The sequence below is a fragment of the Nesoenas mayeri genome, assembly GCF_963082525.1.
Source record: "Nesoenas mayeri genome assembly, chromosome: 1".
NCBI lineage: Eukaryota > Metazoa > Chordata > Aves > Columbiformes > Columbidae > Nesoenas > Nesoenas mayeri.
Genome location: NC_137541.1, coordinates 212,097,553 through 212,119,526, shown reverse-complemented (window position 1 = coordinate 212,119,526; position 21,974 = coordinate 212,097,553). Strand labels below are relative to the sequence as shown.

Sequence of the window (21,974 nt, the reverse complement as noted above, 5' to 3'; positions counted from 1 at the left end):
ACACCCATGGAGACATTCACACACCTCACAGACACCTACCCTAACACCTTCACACACCCCACACACACCCCTGTATCCCTACATAAACACCCCACAAACACCCTCACATACCACATGTACACCCACAACCACGTACCCCCACACCCATGTACCTCCACATACACACTCACACACACCCACATCCATTTACCCTGACATGACCATCCTCGCACACCCCATATACAACCACAATGATGCACACCCCTCACAAACACCCTCACACACCCCAAATACACCCACAATGATGCACAGCCCCCACAGACACCCACACAAATACCCTCACACACCTCACATACACCCAAACCCATGTACCCCCAAACACCCACATACATCCTCACACACCTCACATACATTCACACCCATGGACCCCCTCACAAACACCCTCACACACCCCACAGACACCCACAATGATACACAACCCCCACAAACACCTTCACACCTCCCACAGACACACACACCCCACACAAACACCCACATATACCCTCACATACCCCCACACGAACACCCTCACACACCCCACAGACACCCACACGAGCACCTTCACACACCCCACAGACACCCACACCCACATACCCCCACAAACACCCTCATACACACCCACAATGATGCATAACCCACACAAACACTCAGCTCACACCCCACAGACATCCACATGAACACCCTCACACACCCCACAGACACCCACACCCCTGTATCCCCACACAAACACCCTCACAGGGACATGAGTTGGACTGGATGATCCTTGTGGGTCCCTTCCAGCTCAGGACATTCCATGATTTATGATTTAGCACAAGAGTGGTTGTTCGGTGTTTCACTAACTAACAAACTACTAAGACCCTTCTCCAAGGAATTTATTTCTGTAAGTATAAGCAGCTTCTGTAAGAGATGCAGAACAGCTCAGTAGCAAAATACGAAGAAGAGGCTTTGGTTTTAAGCCACTGGAATGTGATTGTCTGACATGTTGATGTATCTAAACTACATTAGTCACATCCAGGCGGAGACAAGTCTGTATCCATAAGCACGCACAGATACACATTTTGACATTATATTTCAATGCTGTGACCTAACAGGGAGAATTTTAATGGTCTGCAACTACTAACATACATAAGCACTTGCTAATGGGGGTTCTGTTTTAAGTTTAGTAAGGTACTAACCAATTAATTGATCCTATTGTAGAACTTTGCTATGGGCACTAAGATCTCATTGTGTTTAACCTTGAAGGCGACAGAGAGATGATTTCCCACAGCAGATCTGGGAATGCGTTTACCGACCTTACCAAAACAATCACGAGTTAATTTAAAACTTCATGGATTTCCCTCTCTAGACAGGCTCTGACTCTTTGGTACAGCTCTGCAGAAGATTAAAACTTGAGGCAAGCTAATCCAAAATAGACGGAATCTGTAAGAAAGAAAACATTTGAGACCCACCAGTATAATGGCTGTTGAGAAACATCATGTTTTTTGTGTTTGTATACACTGCATTTCTGTAAAGACAGTAAAGCCATCTCTGTTCAAATGTTTCAGGCTATAAATGACTGTGAAAATTTACCCTGAATCTTCAGTTCTAGGTAATTTAGATACATTTTTTTTCTCTTCCCCTTTGGTAAAGTCCCTTTCCCAAAACCATTAGTTACTAACTTGATTTTATCTTTATCCTTTCTATAAACAGCAGCCCACATTTGCCCTGCTTTGAAAGGCATGTCATAAACTGTGTGTTTAAGGGCTGACACTAGAAATGTTGGACCTATTTCACACCTTCAGGCGGTCTGCAGATTTAAATGTAAAACTTTTCACATTAGCTTAAAAGAAAGAATAACCCCACGTACACCCACAATGATGCACACCCCCCACAAACACCCTCACACACCCCCCAGATACCCACAAACGCCCTCACACACCACACAAACACCCTCATACACCCCACAGACACCCACAAACACCCTCACACAGCCCAAATAGACCCAGTCCTCACCCCACACACCCTCACACATTCCAAATACACTCACCCTCACCCCACACAGGCACCCACAAACACCCTCACACTCCACAAACACCCTCATACACCCCACACAGGCACCCACAAATACCCTCACACCCCACAAACACCCTCATACACCCCACACAGGCACCCACAAACACCCTCACACCCCACAAACACCCTCATACACCCCACACAGACACCCACAAACACCCTCACACTCCACAAACACCCTCATACACCCCACACAGGCACCCACAAATACCCTCACACCCCACAAACACCCTCATACACCCCACACAGGCACCCACAAACACCCTCACACCCCACAAACACCCTCATACACCCCACACAGACACCCACAAACACCCTCACACTCCACAAACACCCTCATACACCCCACACAGACACCCACAAATACCCTCACACCCCACAAACACCCTCATACACCCCACACAGGCATCCACAAACACCCTCACACCCCACAAACACCCTCATACACCCCACACAGACACCCACAAATACCCTCACACCCCACAAACACCCTCATACACCCCACACAGGCACCCACAAACACCCTCACACCCCACAAACACCCTCACGCACCCCACACAGGCACCCACAAACACCCCCACACACCCCAAATACACCCACGTATCCCCACACAAACACCCATGGACACCCTCACACACCTCACTCGCACACACATACACCCCGCACACCCACCGACGACACCCCCCCCACCCCAAATCCTCACGCACCCCCCCACACACACCCCCCTCAACGACCATAGAGTTCACGGTCCTCCACGGCCCAGAGGGGCCCCGCACGCGTTTCCCCCTCACCCTCCCCGGCTCCCAGGCTGAAGCAGCCCGGGCGGGCAGTGCTGCCCGCCCCTCACCCCGCAGCCCGGGGGTCTCCCCAGCCGCTCTCCCGTCCCCGCACCACAGCCACCTCCTCCTCCTCCTCCTCCCCTCCGCGCCGCCCCATCGCCATAGCAACACCGAACGCAGAGGGGGGGAGACACGAACTACATTTCCCAGCGTGCACCGCGGCGGGGAGGGCGGGGTGCCGGCTTTTCCCGCCCGCCCGCTCCCGGCCAATCAGGAGCGAACAGGTCGCCCGGCGGCGGGGGTGGAGGGCGGAGGACAAGATGGCGGCCAAAGGCGGCAGGAGCGGGCTGCTCGATAAGGTACCGCGGGCCCCTCGGGGGGTTCCCCTTCCTGAAGGCATCGTCAACCGTCTCAGAGGTGTCCGTAGAGCTGGGCTGAGCTGCGGCCACCCCGAGTTTGAGCGCCGGTCACCACAACGCCTCGCTGAGGGGCATCTCCTGCCTCAGGCGTGGGGCTGTGAGGGGAGGGAGGGACGGGGGGTCGGGCTCTGCTCCCAAGGAACAAGCGACAGGACGAGGGGAAACGGCTTCAGGTTGCACCAGGGAAGGTTGAGGTTGGATATTACGGAAAAATTCTTCACAGAAAGGGTTGTGAAGCAACTGGAATAGGCTGCCCAGCGCAGTGGTGGAGCCACTGTGCTGCCATCCAGAGACCGGGACAGGCTGAGAGTTGGGTGGGGAAAACTTAATGAAATAGAACAAGGGCAAGTGTAGAGTCTTGGATCTGGGCAGGAACAACCCCAGGTTCCAGTGTAAGTTGGGGAACGAGCTGTTGGAGAGCAGTGTAGGGGAAAGGGACCTGGGGGTCCTGGGGACAGCAGGGTGAGCATGAGCCAGCACTGGGCCCTTGTGGCCAGGAAGCCAATGGGACCTGGGGTGGGTTAGAAGGGGGTGGTCAGTAGGTCAGAGAGGTTCTCCTGCCCCTCTGCTCTGCCCTGGGGAGACCACACCTGGAATCTTGTGTCCAGTTGTGGCCCCTGAGTTCCAGCAGGACAGGGAACTGCTGCAGAGAGTCCAGCGCAGCCACCAAGATGCTGAAGGGAGTGGAGCATCTCCCGTGTGAGGAAAGGCTGAGGGAGCTGGGGCTCTGAAGCTGGACAAGAGGACACTGAGGGGGGACTCATTCCTGGGGATCAATATGGAAAGGATGAGTGTCAGGAGGATGGAGCCAGGCTCTTCTTGGTGACAACCAATGACAGGACAAGGGGCAATGGGTACAAACTGGAACACAGGAGGTTCCATTTAAATATGAGAAGCAACTTGTTCGTGGTGAGGGTGTCAGAGCCTGGCCCAGGCTGCCCAGGGGGGTTGTGGAGTCTCCTTCTGTGCAGACATTCCAACCCGCCTGGACACCTTCCTGTGTAACCTCATCTGGGTGTTCCTGCTCCATGGGGGGATTGCACTGGATGAGCTTTCCAGGTCCCTTCCAATCCCTGACATTCTGTGATTCTGTGACACCTTTAAAAGGTGTTTAGATGAGGTTCTCAGGGACATGGTTTCATGTCAGAGTTAGGTTACGGTTGGACTTCACAGTCCTGAGGGTCTTTTGCAACCAAAATGATTCTGTTCTATGGCAGAGGTGTCAGGTGGAGCCCGGTCGCATCTCACCGTTTTAAATGAGCTTTTTTGTAAAGTGACTGTCACCTCAGGTCAGTTTTAAGTGGTCAAGTGTTTGTGGCGCAGCTCTTCACAATACTGGGCAGTCTAGGAGTTGAAACTAAAGACCTGGAGGCATTTTTCTCCATGAGATGGAATTACTTGTGTCTGTATTTCTGGTTGCAAAAGGGCGTGTTCAGAGCGGTGTGTTTGGCATCTTTCACAGAACTTCAAAATACACGTGGCTGCAATTGTAATCACTGTGATTTTCATTGAAATATATATATATATATTTTCATAATGTCTAAAGAGTATCGTTTTCTTGCATCTGTTGGAGATTAAATTATCCTTACTATCCCAAATAATTTGATATTTTTTTTCTTTAGAACTGTAGAGTGAGTTGTTGAGCGAGTGCTTTAGGGGAACCCGTACTAATGAAGTATTTCTGGCTGCCTTCTGCAAATGTGCTCAGCTTTCAGTTTTGAAATGACAGCACTTTGTGGTTAAACATTGAGAGTTTTGCTCTCCAGGTGTTCCTGCTCCTCCTGCCATGTTCGGTGGGTGCTGAGGGGTCGTTATTTCGGAATTAAAAGGAGTTTTCGGTGAGGGAAATAAGTTGTTGGTGCAGAAGCTGAATCCTTTAGTGAGAAACCTTTTTCTTCCAGGCTTCTACCTGAAGTACATACACGCACTTGATAATGTTCTATTTTCTTTTCCCTCTGTCTCTATGCTGATCATCATGTTTTCATTTCCTCCCCCAGATGACTTGAAATTGGGTCATTTATGTGAAATGGGGTGTATGGACTGCTGAGGTATCATCTGGAGAATTGTGGTCTTAGGTCCATAATTTGGTAAAATATTTGTTAAACAGGAAAAAAAAGGGTTATCACTGGGGCTTTAATGTCTTAGGATGGGTTGCTTGTTCAGTGTATCTTTTTGTACTGAACTAGTAAATTAAATCAGGGTGAATTTAGGGAGATTTGTGTTCTAACTGTCCTGTTTTTTGTCCTTCTCATGTTCTTTAAGCATTGGTGATAATCAGACAGCTCCTCCTGACCTCTCCCCACTTAACCAGGACACCCCTGAATTCCCAGTGCTGTGCAGCAGCGGCTGCCATCCCCCAAACACCTCGAGATTTCAACTCTTGAGCGCAACACTAAATTGGTAACCACACTCTGCTGCTAATAGAGTGAAACCTTCAAAGGTTTCGCAAACTCCAGGACTAAAACCACTTCCTGAACATAACTACTGCAACTGCCTTCCGCTCTTGTGCCCCAGAAGTTGCTCTTTGGGACCAGGGGATGTTGGTTGTGAGTACACTCAAGTAAAACTGGTATTTTGGGGAGAGTGAGGTCCAGAATTCCTTCCTCTGAGGCAGAGTTCGTTGGAGCTCATAGCGGCCGCGCTAACTCGCTGGAGTTCGCTACAACTCTTCAAGAGGAAGAGGAGGGAACTAATGTGCAGCGAGATGGCCCTGAATTCTGCCCCTTGCAAATCCCGCTGCTGCTGGGCTTGAGCTGTACAACATCACAGTTATTTTAGAATTTGGGGAGGGGCAGAGACCTGCGGTGTGTGCTGTGAGGGAGTCAATGTGCTTCATCTGCTGAGACTCCTCCAGCCTTGCTCGACTGCAGCATCACGTGTCCCCGTTTGAAAAGCTTCCGATTTTAGGATTTAGCAACAGGAGGTTACATTCTTTTCATCCTTATAATAAAAAACACAGACTAGATGTGGAAACATTCCCCTTGAAGAATATATATAGTTGACAGCAGCGTTTCTCTTGCAGCACCAACGAATCTCTGTTTGTATGGCTTGACTATTTATGTTTCCAATGCCCAAAGTGCGCCATGAACTTCAAAGCAATATTCAAAAAGACAAGAAGATCTTCCAGGCTAAAATTGGATGTGATGTAAATGCGTCAATTGTAGCGGCGGAAGGAATAAGTTAAGTTTGTGGCGTGCCTTCCGAGATGCGAACACCTTGAAATTTCTCCCTTAGGATTTTTCTTTGACTCCTGCTTATGAAAGAGCTTTGTAAAGAGATTTAAATGAAGACGATGGCTTGATAAACGAGCCTTGCAAGCACTCAGATAATGAGATGTCCCCTGTGGAAGCAAACACTTGTTTTTCTGTCCCTTCCTTTGGAGTTAATGGCACAACATTCCACTGCTGCCATCCAGCTGCAGACAGCATCTTCACTCGGATGTGAACAGCTGGGGCCTGTGTGTGCTTCTAGTGTCTGATCTGTTTTGCAGCTTCCTGATATTGCATTTCTGATTTGTATTCTTTGTTTTTAAGTAGGAGAACCACTGGCTATATTTCAGCCTTTGCTCTGAAGCCCTGTTCTTACACAGGTACGCTTTCAGGTACCAAATCCACTTCCTAGCTGCAGAACACCGTATTTACTTCCCATTCATAGTATAGGATGTGTTCAGGACAAGTATGTTAACCTTTCATTTGGTTTTTAAAATGCAGGAGTCAAATCACATGCAAACTAAAAAACTGCTTTGAGCTAGTTGGGGTTTTTTTCCTCCATTGGGGTTTAACTCTGAGCTTTTCTTTTGAAGCCTTTAGAGCTCACACTCAAAGTGCTGAAAATTAATAACTGGTTGAAAAATACCATCTACTGGCCAGAGGAACAGGGATCATTGAATCATGGAATGGTTTGGGTTGGAAGGGACCTTCCCAGCTCCCCCAGTGCCCCCCCTGCCATGAGCAGGGACATCTTCACCAGCTCAGGTTGCTCAGAGCCCCATCCAGCGTGACCTGGGATGTCTCCAGGGATGGTTCATCCACCACCTCTCTGGCCAACCTGGGCCAGGCTCTCACCACCCTCAGGACAACAATTTCTTCCTACTGTCCAACCTGAATCTCCCCTTGTTTAGTTTTAAACCATCACCCTTTGTCCTATGGCAACAGGCCCTGCTCAAAATCTGTCCCTATCTTTCTTAAGGACACCTTTAAAGGCCGCACTAAGGTCTCCCCGGAGCTTCTGTTCTCCAGCTGAACACCCCAGCTCTCTCAGCCTGTCCCCCAGCAGAGCTGTTCCAGCCTCGCATCATTTCTGGGGCTCCTCTGGCCCCTTTCCAGCAGGTCCATGTGTGTCCTGTGCTGAGGACCCCAAAGCTGCAGGTGGAGTCTCACCAACATTTGTATTTGCCGGGTTCCAGAGGACACCAGTGCAGTGTCACCTTCCTTCCCCACCCCCGCAGAAAAAACAGGGCTGTTCTGCAGAGCCGAGACCCAGGGACACTTTCCCCTCTGTTTTGGGGTGAGCACTTGGTAGTCAGGGCCAAATTTCCATCTCTCTTCCAAGTTGGCCATCGATCAGAAGTTTTACCCACCGTTGCACTGGTTTATAGACATCAGTGTATAGACGTCTATACGTTTCTGTGCTTCATGGATGTTAATTGTTTTCTTCGAGCGCTTCCTTCTGCTCCTTCTCCCACGGCATTGATGCTCTGGGTGCCAGCGCAGCGTCCCAGCCTTTCCCCAGCCCTTTGGTCCTGCACATCAGCCTGGAAGGAGAGAAGTAGCAGCAGGTGCTGTACCCTGTTAGAGAAATAACCTCAGGGGAACATCACGACCAAGGTAACAGGAGGGCTGAAGCTCTTCCCTAGGCTGAAATCCCCAACTGCAGGTGTGTCAAGTTGCGCCAGGGGAGGTTGAGGTTGGATCTGGGGAACAATTTCTTCCCCAAAGGGCTGTGGGGCATTGGAACAGGCTGCCCAGGGCAGTGCTGGAGTCACCATCCCTGGAGGGTTGGACAGACGGACATGAGGTTCTCAGGGACATGGGGCAGTGCCAGGGGTGGGGAAACAGTTGGACTTGATGATCTTGAGGGTCTTTTCCAACCAAAATGATTCTGTATCGCCATTACAAGATCCCCTCTGGCATGAACCGCCCTGGGATTATCAAACCATTACAGTCCTGAAGCAGAACAGCCTCAGTCACACGGAAGCCCGAACAAGAACTGGAAAGCCGCTCATTGCTTTGGGCAGTTTTTTTCCCCAGCAACAGCTTTATTAAAAGGAAAAAAGAGTTACATGGGCTTTACATCTCTCCCTGAAAGTGCTGGTTCTATTAGAGATCGGTATCAGTTGTATATCTCTGATGTTATCTGGCAATTCCAGAATCAGGAGGTTTGGGACAGAGAACAAGAAGCGATGATTCAGTTCTGGCTCTGTCATAGATTTCCTGGATATACATTATTATAGTAGCGTCTCACAGACATTATTATGGCAACGCCTCGACTCATTTTACATCCAGATTTTCCCCCCTCTGCAAATCCGTTCTGCAAGTGAAGTGTTACCAGTTCTGTGTTTCCAAGGTTCCTGTAAAATAGCTTTAAAATCCTTAGGTTTTTTTATATTTTTTTAAAAGAACTGCAGCTTTAGTTTCATTTATTTCTTGATACCTGTGCTTTTCTGATTGGTATTTTCCAACTAGTCTGTCTTCAAATATATCTAGAAAGCTGTTGGTTTTATTTGGGAGGAGAAGTTTTAGCACAAACCTCGATTCCATCCCCTCAGGCTTTAGGAGTTAAAAACATACATAATAAGATTGACAATGAGATTGTGCTTTAATACCAGGTAAAAAATGCAGTTGCCAGTAGCAAAATCTCCAATGTTAAATATTTAATCATAAAATATATCACTTGAGTGATATCTTCTCAAGTATCTCTGGATTCTTGCTCTAATTTAGGAACAAGCTGGAGAACACCATCATGTTTTATACTAAGGATTGTCTTGGTTTAGCCCTGGAAATGTGGAAAACTTACTCAAAATATTTGCTGGGGTCTGGTTTTCACTTCTTCAAAATGATTCATTTAGTGGCTTATGGAAGAAGAAAATCACAAGTGTACTCAAAGGCAGATCTGGTCTGTCCTGCAGCGGTTTCTCGTGGTATTAAAAACTTCTCATTCACTTTGTTCTTTATTATTTGTAAAAAGCAGTAGGGGGAAGGGTTGAGCAGCTATAATATTGAGCTTTTTCAGGGATTTTTATCGAGAACAAAAATAAGCTTTGCCAGCTGAATCATGAGTACAAAAAATAACAGAATAGCTCAGCTCAGCGTTCAGTTTTTGGCGTATCCAGTAGCGAATCTACCTGTGCTGCGTCTTGTATGTGTTTTACCAATCAATATTTTTAATCTTTAAAATATCGGGATTTTTCTAGTTCTTGATACTTTAATCTACAACAAAGTAGCTTCATAAAATATTTTGTACCTTATACTAATGTGCGAGTTCTTTCCCAATTTTCTATGACTTTTAAATGCTTCTGGCTGTTGCTTTTGCCCCTTGTAAAACGGTCCCTGCATGTGCATGTACGGTGATGTTTATTGCGCCCCTAATAATTCGTATTTACGGAGCCTAAAGGAGAATTGGGATTTTCCCTGTGTGAGCACGGAGTGAGTAAATCAGGTTTTACATCTTATTTTAATATTATTCCATTCCTGCCAGAGAAGGGAAATGAGCTCTTGTGACAGGTAGATAATAAATCCAACTTGTGAGCGTCAGGAGCAGGGAAATAATACACATGACGTTGAGAATTTTATTTAATGGCAGCTAAAAATTGGAGCTCAGCTTGCTCGACTGTTTGAAATAATCGATGTTTTAAAATACACAGGGCTCAATCTCATGTCTGTGGCTAAAAGAAATAGCGTCACCAACAAATAATATCATTCAGAGGAAAATTAGCCCCTTTGGAAAGCTGAGGCGTATCTGAGATTCGTTATTGATGAGAGATTCCACTTTTGAGGAAAAATCTGAATATCGAGGGGCGAATATAAATCTGAATATCGAGGGGCGAATATAAATCTGAATATCGAAGAGTCTTCTGGTTTCATTCTAGAGGATGGTCTCACCGAAACTTCATTTCTTGTTTGTGCCTTTATTTTCTCATGTTGCAAGTGCCTTGAAATCTTCCTGCTCTCATTAACCCTCCAAAATTCAGTTTGTAACAGTTTGGCTGAAAACCTTGAGTATATTCAACGGCAAGAATTAAATCATAAGTGATGCTTTCTGTGGATGGCAGTAAACGCAGAACAAAATTAGAGTAAAACTGATGTAAAAGTCACTTCAATAAATATTTCCAGTACTCATTACAAGATGTATAAGCTTAAATTCGCAAGAAAAATGGGGGTTTTGGCACAATAAAGCCGCATATCAGGCCTCGGATTCCGTCTCTGGTCAGGTTTTCCCAAACACTTTGACGTTTTTTGGGTTGTTTCCTGTCTTTGTGCTCACAACAGGGAAAAAACCATATTAAAATGAAAGACTAACCTGTGCTAAATTCTCTTAACACCATTTGGTTTCCGTTGCAGTGGAAGATCGACGACAAACCGGTCAAAATCGACAAGTGGGACGGTTCAGCTGTCAAAAATTCCTTGGATGATTCTGCTAAAAAAGTACGTTCTGCAGCCGTTGATTCCACCCTATTGTTTCCTTTTTAAAGGAAACATTTCATTTGAAAAATCTGTCAAATATTTGGTTTGATTGTAAAGAAACTAACGGTTGAACTCAATCTTAAAGGTTTTTTCCAACCAAAATGATTTTATGATTCTCTCTCTTGCGATTCCCACGGCTAAAGCAGAGGTTGGGCTTTTCATCATCAATTATTGCGATGTGTGATGCAGACATTAGTTCTTTATTAAGTTTTTATGACTTTATCAATATAATTAAGGTTATTTGATCAAAATATTATCCAGGAGCGGTTTGTAAAATGTCCAAAAACCCCCAAATAAACCCATCTGCGTGTTTCTCCTGCAGGTTCTCCTGGAAAAGTACAAATACGTTGAAAATTTCCGTTTGATCGATGGCCGCCTCATCATCTGCACAATCTCCTGTCTCTTCGCCATCGTGGCTCTGATTTGGGATTATCTGCACCCCTTCCCCGAGTCCAAACCCGTGCTCGCCTTTTGTGTCGTATCATATCCTTTACAAATATTTGGGTTTACGCCACAAAGGTTTTATTTTCCTCGCACAAAACCCTTCTCTGTATTCCCATTTTCAGGCCTGCGGGTATTTTACTTCCTGTGATGTGGAGATCAGCTGATAATTAAATAGTTTGCATGCGAGGATAAAAGAAATAAATCAGCTGATCTGCTCTTGAGGTGATTTCCCAGATCTCAGACTCCTCCGCTTTGGGGTGTTCGTCTCAAACTGAAGATCAGCACTTGAAAGCTTTAGGGGTTTTTTTGTGTGCGTTTCAGTTATTATTTTAATTTTGCCTTCAGCATAATTACAGAGACGTCTGTTCTTTCCTAATATGACAGCTCAGGTACTGAGAGTGACGAGTAAAACACATAACTCTTCATCACAGACACCCATTGAGTTTTTACAACCTAAATATCATTGATAGTTGAGCGGAGCTTTCCAAGAGCTGCTCCCAAGCTGAATTTTGAGGGTGATTTTGATGGTATTGGGAGCCTGGAAACTTGTTGCTGGCTTGAGAGTCATTGTACCAGTCACAGCCGCGTGGGCAATGATTTTATCATTCCAGGCTACAGTTTTTCTGGTTGGTTTTCAGCACAAATGTTGAGATAATTTGTCTTGCAGCACTACAGATTATATAATTTCCAAAATAATCACAGAATCCCAGAATGGCTCATGGTCACCCTGCTGTCCCCAGGACCCCCAGGTCCCTTTTCGCTTCTCTGCTCTCTAATAGGTCATTCCCCAACTTGTACTGGAGTTGTAACCTGGGGTTAAAATAAGCAAGATGAATTGCTTGATCTGTGCTTAGGATGAACACACAGCGATGAATTCCGTGACTCATTTGGTCTCATGTTTTTCCCACTATCTCCCAACAACCGTTGCACCAAAAATTTAGCAAAATCATGAAAAACGGGATTTTATTGTGATTTCCGCTTTATTTTATGCTTTCACAAACAAATATTCCGTGGCCATCACATAGGGAGTTGTTTTCCCCGCGGCGTCCGAGCATCAATTGACGCTCTTGTGTGACAGCAAAGGTTTAATAATTGTTGTTTAGTTATAATTTGATTTCTCAAGCTCACGAGGCATCGGCCAAACATCCTCATTGGAATTATAACAGCGTGAGAGGTGGTTAAATGAGCAATTTCTCTGCCTAATTTCTACTTCAGATTATTAATACAACTTCTTAGTTTCCTTAACTGTTCTTGCACATATTTTGTGATGATGGGAATCCTGACTATCTATACCTCATATAAAGAAAAGAGTATTTTCCTCGTAGCCCACAGAAAAGACCCAGCAGGAATGGACCCCGATGATGTTTGGCAACTTTCCTCCAGTCTCAAACGGTATCGATTCACAAATACCCCTGATTTTTAGGCTCATTCCTAAAGAAAAGAGGGGAAAATAGCGATGTTTCTGCAGTTTTTGCGGCTTCCTGGGCAACTTGTGATTAATATTCGCCATGAGAAATTATTACTTATAATTAATGGCGATCCGTGACGGGCTTGTCTGCACCATTTCCTCCTGTAATTAACGCCTGCATGTTGCAGCTGCTGGTGTCTATGTGGGAACCTCCACTCTCAGGGGCTTTCCCCTTAATTTGAGGATTCCTCACCAGTTTTACATTAAGCCAGGCTTAAATCCTGCTCTGAAATCTCTGCCATTCCTCACCTGCTTTACATTACAGAATCACAGAATGTTAGGGATTGGGAGGGACCTGGAAAGATAAGCCAGGCTTAAATCCTGCTCTGAAATGTCTCTACTATTCTTTACCAGCTTTACGTTAAGCCAGGCTTAAATTTTGCTCTGAAATCTCTTTGCCGTTCCTCACCAGCTTTACATTATAGAATTACAGAATGTTAGGGATTGGAAGGGACCTGGAAAGATAAGCCAAGCTTAAATCCTGCTTTGAAATCTCTCTGCCATTCTCACCAGCTTTACGTTAAGCCAGGCTTAAATCCTGCTCTGAAATCTCTCTGCCATTCCTCACCAGCTTTACATTACAGAATCACAGAAAGGGATTGGAAGGGACCTGGAAAGATAAACCAGGCTTAAATCCTGCTCTGAAATGTCTCTACTATTCTTTAGCAGCTTTATGTTAAGCCAGGCTTAAATCCTGCTCTGAAATCTCTCTGCCGTTCCTCACCGGCTTTATATTACAGAATCACAGAATGTTAGGGATTTGAAGAGACCTGGAAAGATAAGCCAAGCTTAAATCCTGCTCTGAAGTCACTCTTCCATTCCTCACCAGCTTTACACTGCAGAATCACAGAATGTTAGGGATTGGAAGGGACCTGGAAAGATAAGCCAAGCTTAAATCCTGCTCTGAAGTCTCTCTGCTGTTCCTCACCAGCTTTACATTAAGCCAGGCTTTCTCTCTGCCACTCCTCACCAGCTTTACATTAAGCCAGGCTTAAATCCTGCTCCGAAATCTCTCTGCCATTCTTCACCAGCTTTACATTAAGCCAGGCTTAAATCCTACTCTGAAATCTCTCTCCCATTCCTCCCTAGCTTTACATTACAGAATCACAGAATGTTAGGGATTGGAAGAGACCTGGAAAGATAAGCCAAGCTTAAATCCTGCTCTGAAATCTCTCTGCTGTTCCTCACCAGCTTTACATTAAGCCAGGCTTAAATTTTGCTCTGAAATCTTTCTACTATTCCTCACCAGCTTTATGTTAAGCCAAGCTTAAATCCTGCTGTGAAATCTCTCTGCCATTCCTCACCAGCTTTACATTAACCGAGGCTTAAATCCTGCTCTGAAATGTCTACTATTTCTTAGCAGCTTTACATTAAGCCAGGCTTTCTCTCTGCCATTCCTTACCAGCTTTACATTAAGCCAGGCTTAAATCCTGCTCCGAAATATCTCTGCCACTCCTCACCAGCTTTACATTAAGCCAGGCTTAAATCCTGCTCTGAAATCTCTCTCCCATTCCTCACCAGCTTTATATTACAGAATCACAGAATGTTAGGGATTGGAAGAGACCTGGAAAGATAAGCCAAGCTTAAATCCTGCTCTGAAATCTCTCTCCCATTCCTCACCAGCTTTACATTGCAGAATCACAGAATGTTAGGGATTGGAAGAGACCTGGAAAGATAAGCCAAGCTTAAATCCTGCTCTGAAGTCTCTCTGCTGTTCCTCACCAGCTTTACATTAAGCCAGGCTTAAATCCTGCTCTGAAATCTCTCTGCCATTCCTTACCAGCTTTACATTAAGCCAGGCTTAAATCCTGCTCTGAAATCTCTCTGCCATTCCTTACCAGCTTTACATTAATCCAAGCTTAAATCCTGCTCCGAAATCTCTCTGCCATTCCTCACCACCTTTACCTTACAGAACCACAGAACGTTAGGGATCGGAAGGGACCTCGAAAGATAAGCCAGGCTTAAACCCCGCTCTGAAATCTCTCTGCCCTTCGCAGGTTCGACGACAAGTACACCCTGAAGTTAACGTTCATCAGCGGGAAAACCAAACAGCAGAGGGAAGCCGAGTTCACCAAATCCATCGCCAAATTCTTCGACGCCAACGGGACGCTGGTCATGGAGGCGTACGAACCCGAGGTGTCCAAGCTCCACGACACTCTGGCCATGGAGAAGAAAATCAAATGATCCCCGACCCCGCAAACGCGCTCAATTCCCCCCAATAAAGTCAAAACGGCTAAAAAAGCGAACGATCGCCTCTATTTTGGTCCTGAACTCCTAGCGCGTTGGGGATAAAGCGGGATTTTTAAGCTTAGATCGTGGATTTTCAGCAGCTTTTCTGGTTCTGCCACCCCTTGTCTGGAGGATTTGGGGACACTTGTCACTGATGCTCCCCCCCAATCCTCCTTTTTTACTTCTCAATGTGGGGTGTTGATAATTTGCATTTAACCCTCGCTTTTCCCCGTTCCGTTAGGAATTCAGGACAAAATCCTTCTGGAAAACAACCGTCCGCTCGCAAACACGGTTTTTCTTTATTTTTGTATTTATCTAATAATGGTTAAGGGATTGTTTTATATAAGAAAACCTTTGGGGGGCGGGGAGGGGGGAGATAAATATGCTACTTCTGTACGTCCAGCTTATCTATAAGGTGAAAACCAATGCAAGCGAAGGGCTTTTCCCCGCTGCGAAAATGGCATTTTCTAATCAAATTAATAAAATATCGATGTTTTTTTTCAATAAAAGGGAAGAACAGACGTTGAACGCGTCCTGCGGTGTCTCTGGGGTGTTTGCGGGCTCAGGGCGGGGGGCGGAGCCTCGTTAAACCGCCTCCCCCCCCGCAGGAAGGGGCGGGATGGGGCGGAGCGGGCCGGACCTGGAGCGGCGGAGGCGGCTGGAGCGGGGGGTGCGCGGGGAAACGGGGGGAAATTGGGGTACGGGGCGGGGTGGGAAGGGATGGGAATTGGGGGGGTCAGGGGAAGGGGGTGCGGGAGGGTCTGGGCGTGGCGGGGGGGTCGGTGCGTGCGGGGAGTCGGGTTGTGGGGGTACGGGAGGTTTTGGGGCACGGGGGGTCGGTGAGTACTTGGGTTATGGGGTGCGGGAGGTTTTGGGGCGCGGGGGGGTCAGTGAGTACTCGGGGTATGGGGGTGCGGGAGGTTTTGGGGCATGGGGGCGGTCGGTGAGTACTTGGTGTATGGGGGTGCGGGAGGTTTTGGGGCACGGGGGGATCGGTGGGTACTCGGGGTATGGGGGTGCGAGAGGTTTTGGGTGCGGGGGGTCGGTGGGTACTCGGGGTATGGGGGTGCGGGAGGTTTTGGGTGCGGGGGGTCGGTGAGTACTCGGGGTATGGGGTGCGGGAGGTTTTGGGGCGCGGGGGGGTCGGTGAGTATTTGGGGTATGGGGGTGCGGGAGGTTTTGAGGTGCGGGTGGTCGGTGGGTACTCGGGGTATGGGGGTGCAGGGGGGTCGGTGAGTACTCGGGGTATGGGGGTGTGGGAGGTTTTGGGGCGCGGGGGGGTCCGTGTGTGCAGGGAGTTGCGCTATGGGGGTGCAGCGGGGGGTGCAAGGAGGGATTGGGGTGTGGGGGGGTCAGTGCGTGCAGGGGTGTAGGGGAGTCGGGTTGTGGGGGTGCAAGAGGTTTTGGGGCACAGGGGGGGTCGGTGAGTGCCTGGAGTTGGGGTATGGGGGTTCGGGGGGGTTTGGGCATGGGGGGGCATCGGTGTGTTCGGGGAGTCGGGTTTTGGGGGTACAGGAGGTTTTTGGGCATGGGGGGATACAAGGGGGTCGGTGTGTGCAGGGAATCGGGTTTTGGGGGTGCAAGGAGGGTTAGGGCATGGGGAGGCATTGGTGAGTGCATGGAGTCGGGTTTTGGGGGTGCAGGAGGTTTTGGGGCATGGGAGGGGTCAGTGAGTGCACAGAGTCAGGTTTTGGGGGTGCAGGAGGTTATTGGGTATGGGGGGGGCACGGGGGAATCACGTGCAGGGAGTTGGGATTTGGGGGTGCAGGAGGTTTTGGGGTACGGGAGGGGTCGGTGAATGCACGGAGTCAGGTTTTGGGGGTGCAGGAGGTTTTTGGGCATGGGAGGGCACAGGGGGGTTGGTGTGTGCAAGGGAGTTGGGATTTGGGGGTGCAGGGGGGGTTCGAGCATGGTGGGGTATGAGGGCATCAGTGTGTGCAGGGAGTCGGATTGTGGGGGTGTAGGAGGTTTTGGGGCACGGGAGGGTCAGTGCATGCAGGAGTGGGGGATGGGGGCTTCGGGCATGGGGGGGTCATGAAGGAGGTTGGTGAATGCAGGAGTGTAGGGGAATCAGACTGGGGGCTTGTGGGGGGGCGACATAGAGGAGTCAGACTATGGGGGTGCAGGCGGAGGTACAAGGGGGTCTGGGCATAATGGAGGGTTCAGTGCCTGCAGGGTGTAGAGGGGGTACAGGCCATGGGGGCTGCAGGGGGGAAGGGGGTTGCATGGGGAATGGGGGTTGCATGGGGAATCGGGGTGCATGGGGGGGAATTGGGCATTGGGGGTGCATGGGGGGGGTGGGGCCTGGAGGGTGCATTGGGAGTGGGGGGTGCATGGGGAGGAGTGCAGGAGGGAATTTGGGCATTGGGGGTGTATGGGGGGGATGCAGGGGGACATTGGGGGTGCATGGGGAATGGGGGTGCATGGGGGCATTGGGACCTGGGGGGTGCACTGGGAGTGAGGGGTGCATGGGGAGGAGTGCAGGAGGGGATTTGGGCATTGGGGGTGTATAGGGGGGATGCAGGGGGACATTGGGGGTGCATGGGGAATAGGGGTGCATGGGGGGATCGGGATCTAGGGGTGCACTGGGAGATGGGGGTGCATGGGGAGGAGTGCAGGAGGGGATTTGGGTATTGGGGGTGTATGGGGGGATGCAGGGGGACATTGGGGGTGCATGGGGAATGGGAGTGCATGGGGGGATCGGGATCTGGGGGGTGCACTGGGAGATGGGGGTGCATGGGGAGGAGTGCAGGAGGGGATTTGGGTATTGGGGGTGTATGGGGGGATGCAGGGGGACATTGGGGGTGCATGGGGAATGGGAGTGCATGGCCAGGGGGACTCTGGGCTGGGGACACTGGGGGTGTTAAAGCTGGGGGGAGATGGGGGTCCCAGGCAATGCGGAGCCCTTGGGAACAGCCCGGGGGGGGATGTGGGGTGACCCCTGTGAGGGGTTCCGCTCTCACCCCCCACCCCCTCATTCCACCCCACTCAGGCCCCAGCGAGGCCACCATGTCCCAGTCTGTCACCTGCCTGAAGGTGAGTCCACATCCGTACCCGCACCGGGGGGGACATGGGGCCACCCTACCTGCACCCTGGGGGACATGGGGCCACCCCTCTTTTGCCAGAATTTAACCCTTTACCCTCCGCCCGTGCCACCCTGCCAGCAGTGGGGCGATGGCCGAGAGACGCCCCCATCCCCGTCACCGCTGGGATCTCCGCTCGGCTTCCCCGGCGAGACGCTGTTCCGGCAGGGAAACGGCGTCACCTACCGCATCCCGGCGCTGCTCTACGTGCCCCCCACCGCCACCTTCCTGGCCTTTGCCGAGAAACGCTCCTCGGCCAGGGACGAGGACGCCAAGTTCCTGGTGCTGCGCCGGGGCTGCCGGGACGGCTCCTCGGTCAAGGTAAAAATACAGCTGGGCTGGAGGAACAAGCTGCGACCTCCGTCCCTGCGAGCGATGCTGCGGGGTTTGGGGTTCGGTGACACACACAGACTTTGGGGACAGACTTTTGAGCAGGGCCCGTTGCCATAGGACAAGGGTGATGGTTTGAAACTAAAGGAGGGGAGTTTCAGCATAGATATAAGAAATTGTTGCGCTGAGGGTGGTGAGAGCCTGTCCCAGGTTGGCCAGAGAGGTGGTGGATGAACCATCCCTGGAGACATCCCAGGCCAGGCTGGACAGGGCTCTGAGCAACCTGAGCTGGTGAAGATGTCCCTGCTCATGGCAGGGGGGGCTCTGGGGGAGCTGGGAAGGTCCCTCCAACCCAAACCATTCTGTGATTCCATGACACTGGTTGCTGAGCCTGTTTTCCTCCTCGCCGCCAGTGGGGTCCGCTGGAGGAGCTGTCGGCGCTGGTGCTGCCCGGCCGCCGCACCATGAACCCCTGTCCCCTTTACGACGCGACGAGCGGCGTCATCTTCCTCTTCTGCATCTGTGTGGAGCGGGGCAAGACGGAGCGGCGCCAAATCTGGCGGGGCTGCAGCGCCGCCCGCCTCTGCTATTCCACCAGCGCCGACGGCGGCCGCGCCTGGACCGCGCTGCGCGACGTGACGGACCAAGCCATCGGCAGCGACCTGTCCCGCTGGGCCACCTTCGCCGTGGGGCCGGGCCACGGCGTCCAGCTGGGCTCGGGGCGCCTGGTGGTGCCGGCGTACGCCTACTATGTGCACCGGCGCTTGTGCGGGGCCGTGCCGCTGCCGTGCTGCACCCGCCAGCACGCCCTCGTCTTCTACAGCGACGACGGCGGGCGCAGCTGGCACAAGGGCGACCTGGTGGCCGGCGGCGAAACGGGCGAGTGCCAAGTGGCCGAGATAATCCGGGACGATGCCCAGCGGCCCGTGCTCTACTGCAACGCCCGGGCGGCGCGGGGCTGCCGGGCCGTAGCGTTCAGCACCGACCGCGGGATGCGCTTCGGGCGCTCGGCGCGGTGCAAAGAGCTGGGGGAGCCGCCGCGGGGGTGCCAGGGCAGCGTGGTGAGCTTCCCCGCGCCCGCCGGGGACACCCCGACATGGTTACTGTACTCCCATCCCACCGACCGGCACCGCCGGAGCAATTTGGGCGTCTATCTCAACCCGTCGCCGCTGGACGGCGCGGGATGGAGGCGCCCGTGGGTGCTGCGCGCGGGGCCGGCGGGTTATTCCGACCTGGCCGTCTGTCCCGGCGGCGGTTTCGGCTGCTTGTTCGAGTGCGGCGAGAGCAGCGCCTGCGAGGAAATCACCTTCTGCCTCTTCGCCCTGGGCGAGCAGAACCTCCAAGCTTTTTAAAATGGACCAATTTTAAACGGGGGTCATCCCGATTACCAGCGGCCGGTGGCGCCCGCACCTCACCGGGGGCCTTTGCGATGCGCAGGAGGCTCAGCATCACATAGGTTTTATTATAATTAGCGCTTTGCTTTTTAATCACCCAACAGATAGAGATGTTGGTGTCCTGGGCAGAGTGAAGAATATGCTGACACAGCACCCAACATTCCACTGCTTTGCCAAAAATTGGTGGCAGCAAAGAAGCAAAAGGTGCCACCGAGAGCAGCCGGTTCCCTGTGGGAAAGTACCGGAAAGTGGTGGTTTAGTTAAAAATACCTGTGATTTCTGTCTCCCCGCCACATGGCGGAGAATCTGCTTTTTTACCCCTTTTTTATCCTGTTTTCGGATTCAGGCCGAGTTTTGCCCCTTATTCTCATGGGGAAAAGCACTCAAATCTTGAGGGTTTTTTAATTCTGCTCCATAGGGGACAGGTTGTGGCATCCCAAGAGTGACAGTGGCCACACGTCCCCGTGCGGCTGCCAAATAAAGTTGTCCCAAAAATGGGTGGAATCCAAGCAATATTGGGAGCATCATCACCTCCCGCCCATCGCTACATTTTGATCACCTGGAAGAGAAGAAACCTCCCTCAAGATCATGGGGTTACAGGGGTGTTTTTGGGGGGTGTCATTCCTGGGATGGACGTCTTACCAGTAGCGCTGGGGACAACCAAAATGTCCCTGCTGGGTCTTGTGGGCAAATTAGAAGTGGTTTGGTGGGACATGGGATGTAGCTGAGTGATGGGGACGTGGGACATGGGGTGATGGGGATTTGGGGCATGGCTGAGTGATGGGGACGTGGGACATGGGGTGATGGGGATTTGGGGCATGGCTGAGTGATGGGGACGTGGGACATGGGGTGATGGGGATTTGGGGCATGGCTGAGTGATGGAGATGTGGGACACAGCTCAGTGATGGGGACATGGGATGTGGCTCAGTGATGGGGAAATGGGACATGGGGTGATGGGGATTCGGGACATGGCTGAGTGATGGAGATGTGGGACACAGCTCAGTGATGGGGACATGCAACATGTAATGATGGAGATGGAGGACAGCTGAGTGACAGGGACATGGGACAGCTGAGTGATGGGGATGTGGGACATGGCTGAGTGATGGGGACGTGACATGGGATGGGGGGGACATGGGGCACAGCTGATTGATGGGACCATAGGACATGGCTGAGTGATGGGACATGGAGTGATGGGAGAAAAGGACATGGTTGAGTGACAGGGACATGGTTGGGGGATGGGGACGTGGGCCATGGAATAATGGGGAAAAAGGACATGGTTGAGTGACAGGGACATGATTGAGTGACGGGCACATGGGACATGGAATGATGGGGAAGAAGGACATGGTTGAGTGATGGGGACATGGGAGATGGCTGAGTGATAGGGACACGAGACACAGTTAGGTGATGGAACGTGGTACCCCGACCCAAGCATGAAGGATCTCAATGTCCTCCGCAAGCCCTGTACCCATTGTGTCCTTGCACCTGTCATGTCCTTGCATCCGTCATGTCCTTGCCTCATTGTGTCCTTGTACCCATCGTGTCCTTGCACCCGTCATGTCCTTGCACCCATCATGTCCTTGGTTCATCATGTCATTACACCTATCATGTCCTTGTGTCCATCACGTCTTTGGCTCATTGTGTCCTTGCACCCATCATGTCCTTGTGCTCATCATGTCCTTGTACCCATCATGTCCTTGTACTCATCATGTCCTTGACTCATCGTGTCCTTGCACCCATCATGTCCTTGCATCCATCATGTCCTTGCATCCGTCATGTCCTTGCATCTGTCATGTTCTTGCACCTATGATGTCCTTGTACCCATCGTGTCCTTGCGCCCATCATGTCCTTGTGCTCTTCATGTCCTTGAGCCCATCATGTCCTTGCATCCATCATGTCCTTGCACCCATCCTGTCCTTGCACCCATCATGTCCTTGTGCCCATCATGTCCTTGCATCCATTATGTCCTTGCACCCATCATGTCCTTGCACCCATCATGTTATGGGCTCATCATGTCCTTGCATTTTTTCCAGGGTGTGAAAATGGCCACAGTGTTGGTGGGGCACCTGGTGGGACATC

The 21,974-nt window shown here is 50.5% G+C and overlaps 2 protein-coding genes across 3 annotated transcripts; both read left to right on the top strand.

Moving 5' to 3' along the window:
• The first annotated feature begins 3,154 nt into the window (after positions 1–3,154).
• On the top strand, positions 3,155–15,606 carry SPCS2 (signal peptidase complex subunit 2). The gene is made up of 5 exons (XM_080361256.1): positions 3,155–3,208; positions 10,828–10,911; positions 11,273–11,437; positions 12,656–12,786; positions 14,860–15,606. Exons 1-5 carry the CDS (start codon positions 3,170–3,172, stop codon positions 15,044–15,046), a joined length of 606 nt encoding a protein of 201 aa, XP_080217382.1. The 5' UTR covers positions 3,155–3,169; the 3' UTR covers positions 15,047–15,606.
• Positions 15,607–15,720: 114 nt separating this feature from the next.
• NEU3 (neuraminidase 3) lies at positions 15,721–20,343 on the top strand. 2 transcript variants are annotated; one of them, XM_080363834.1, is made up of 4 exons: positions 15,721–15,761; positions 18,084–18,127; positions 18,259–18,495; positions 18,918–20,343. In XM_080363834.1, exons 2-4 carry the CDS (start codon positions 18,101–18,103, stop codon positions 19,854–19,856), a joined length of 1,203 nt encoding a protein of 400 aa, XP_080219960.1. In that variant the 5' UTR covers positions 15,721–15,761; positions 18,084–18,100; the 3' UTR covers positions 19,857–20,343. The 2 variants fall into 2 exon arrangements, with proteins under 2 accessions (XP_080219960.1, XP_080219959.1); XM_080363833.1 differs by having other exon boundaries at positions 15,735–15,761; positions 18,256–18,495.
• The last annotated feature ends 1,631 nt before the right edge of the window (positions 20,344–21,974 follow it).

What these genes read in the sequence shown, in the direction of transcription:
- SPCS2 (XM_080361256.1), top strand. Translation starts at nt 3,170, where the DNA reads ATGGCGGCCAAAGGCGGCAGGAGCGGGCTGCTCGATAAG. An exon ending in CCTTTTGTGTCGTATCATAT is followed by an intron (nt 11,438 to 12,655) that starts CCTTTACAAATA and finishes TCTTGCACATAT; the next exon opens with TTTGTGATGATGGGAATCCT. An exon ending in CTTTCCTCCAGTCTCAAACG is followed by an intron (nt 12,787 to 14,859) that starts GTATCGATTCAC and finishes TGCCCTTCGCAG; the next exon opens with GTTCGACGACAAGTACACCC.
- NEU3 (XM_080363833.1), top strand. Translation starts at nt 18,101, where the DNA reads ATGTCCCAGTCTGTCACCTGCCTGAAG. An exon ending in AGTCTGTCACCTGCCTGAAG is followed by an intron (nt 18,128 to 18,255) that starts GTGAGTCCACAT and finishes CCACCCTGCCAG; the next exon opens with CAGTGGGGCGATGGCCGAGA. An exon ending in GGGACGGCTCCTCGGTCAAG is followed by an intron (nt 18,496 to 18,917) that starts GTAAAAATACAG and finishes CCTCGCCGCCAG; the next exon opens with TGGGGTCCGCTGGAGGAGCT.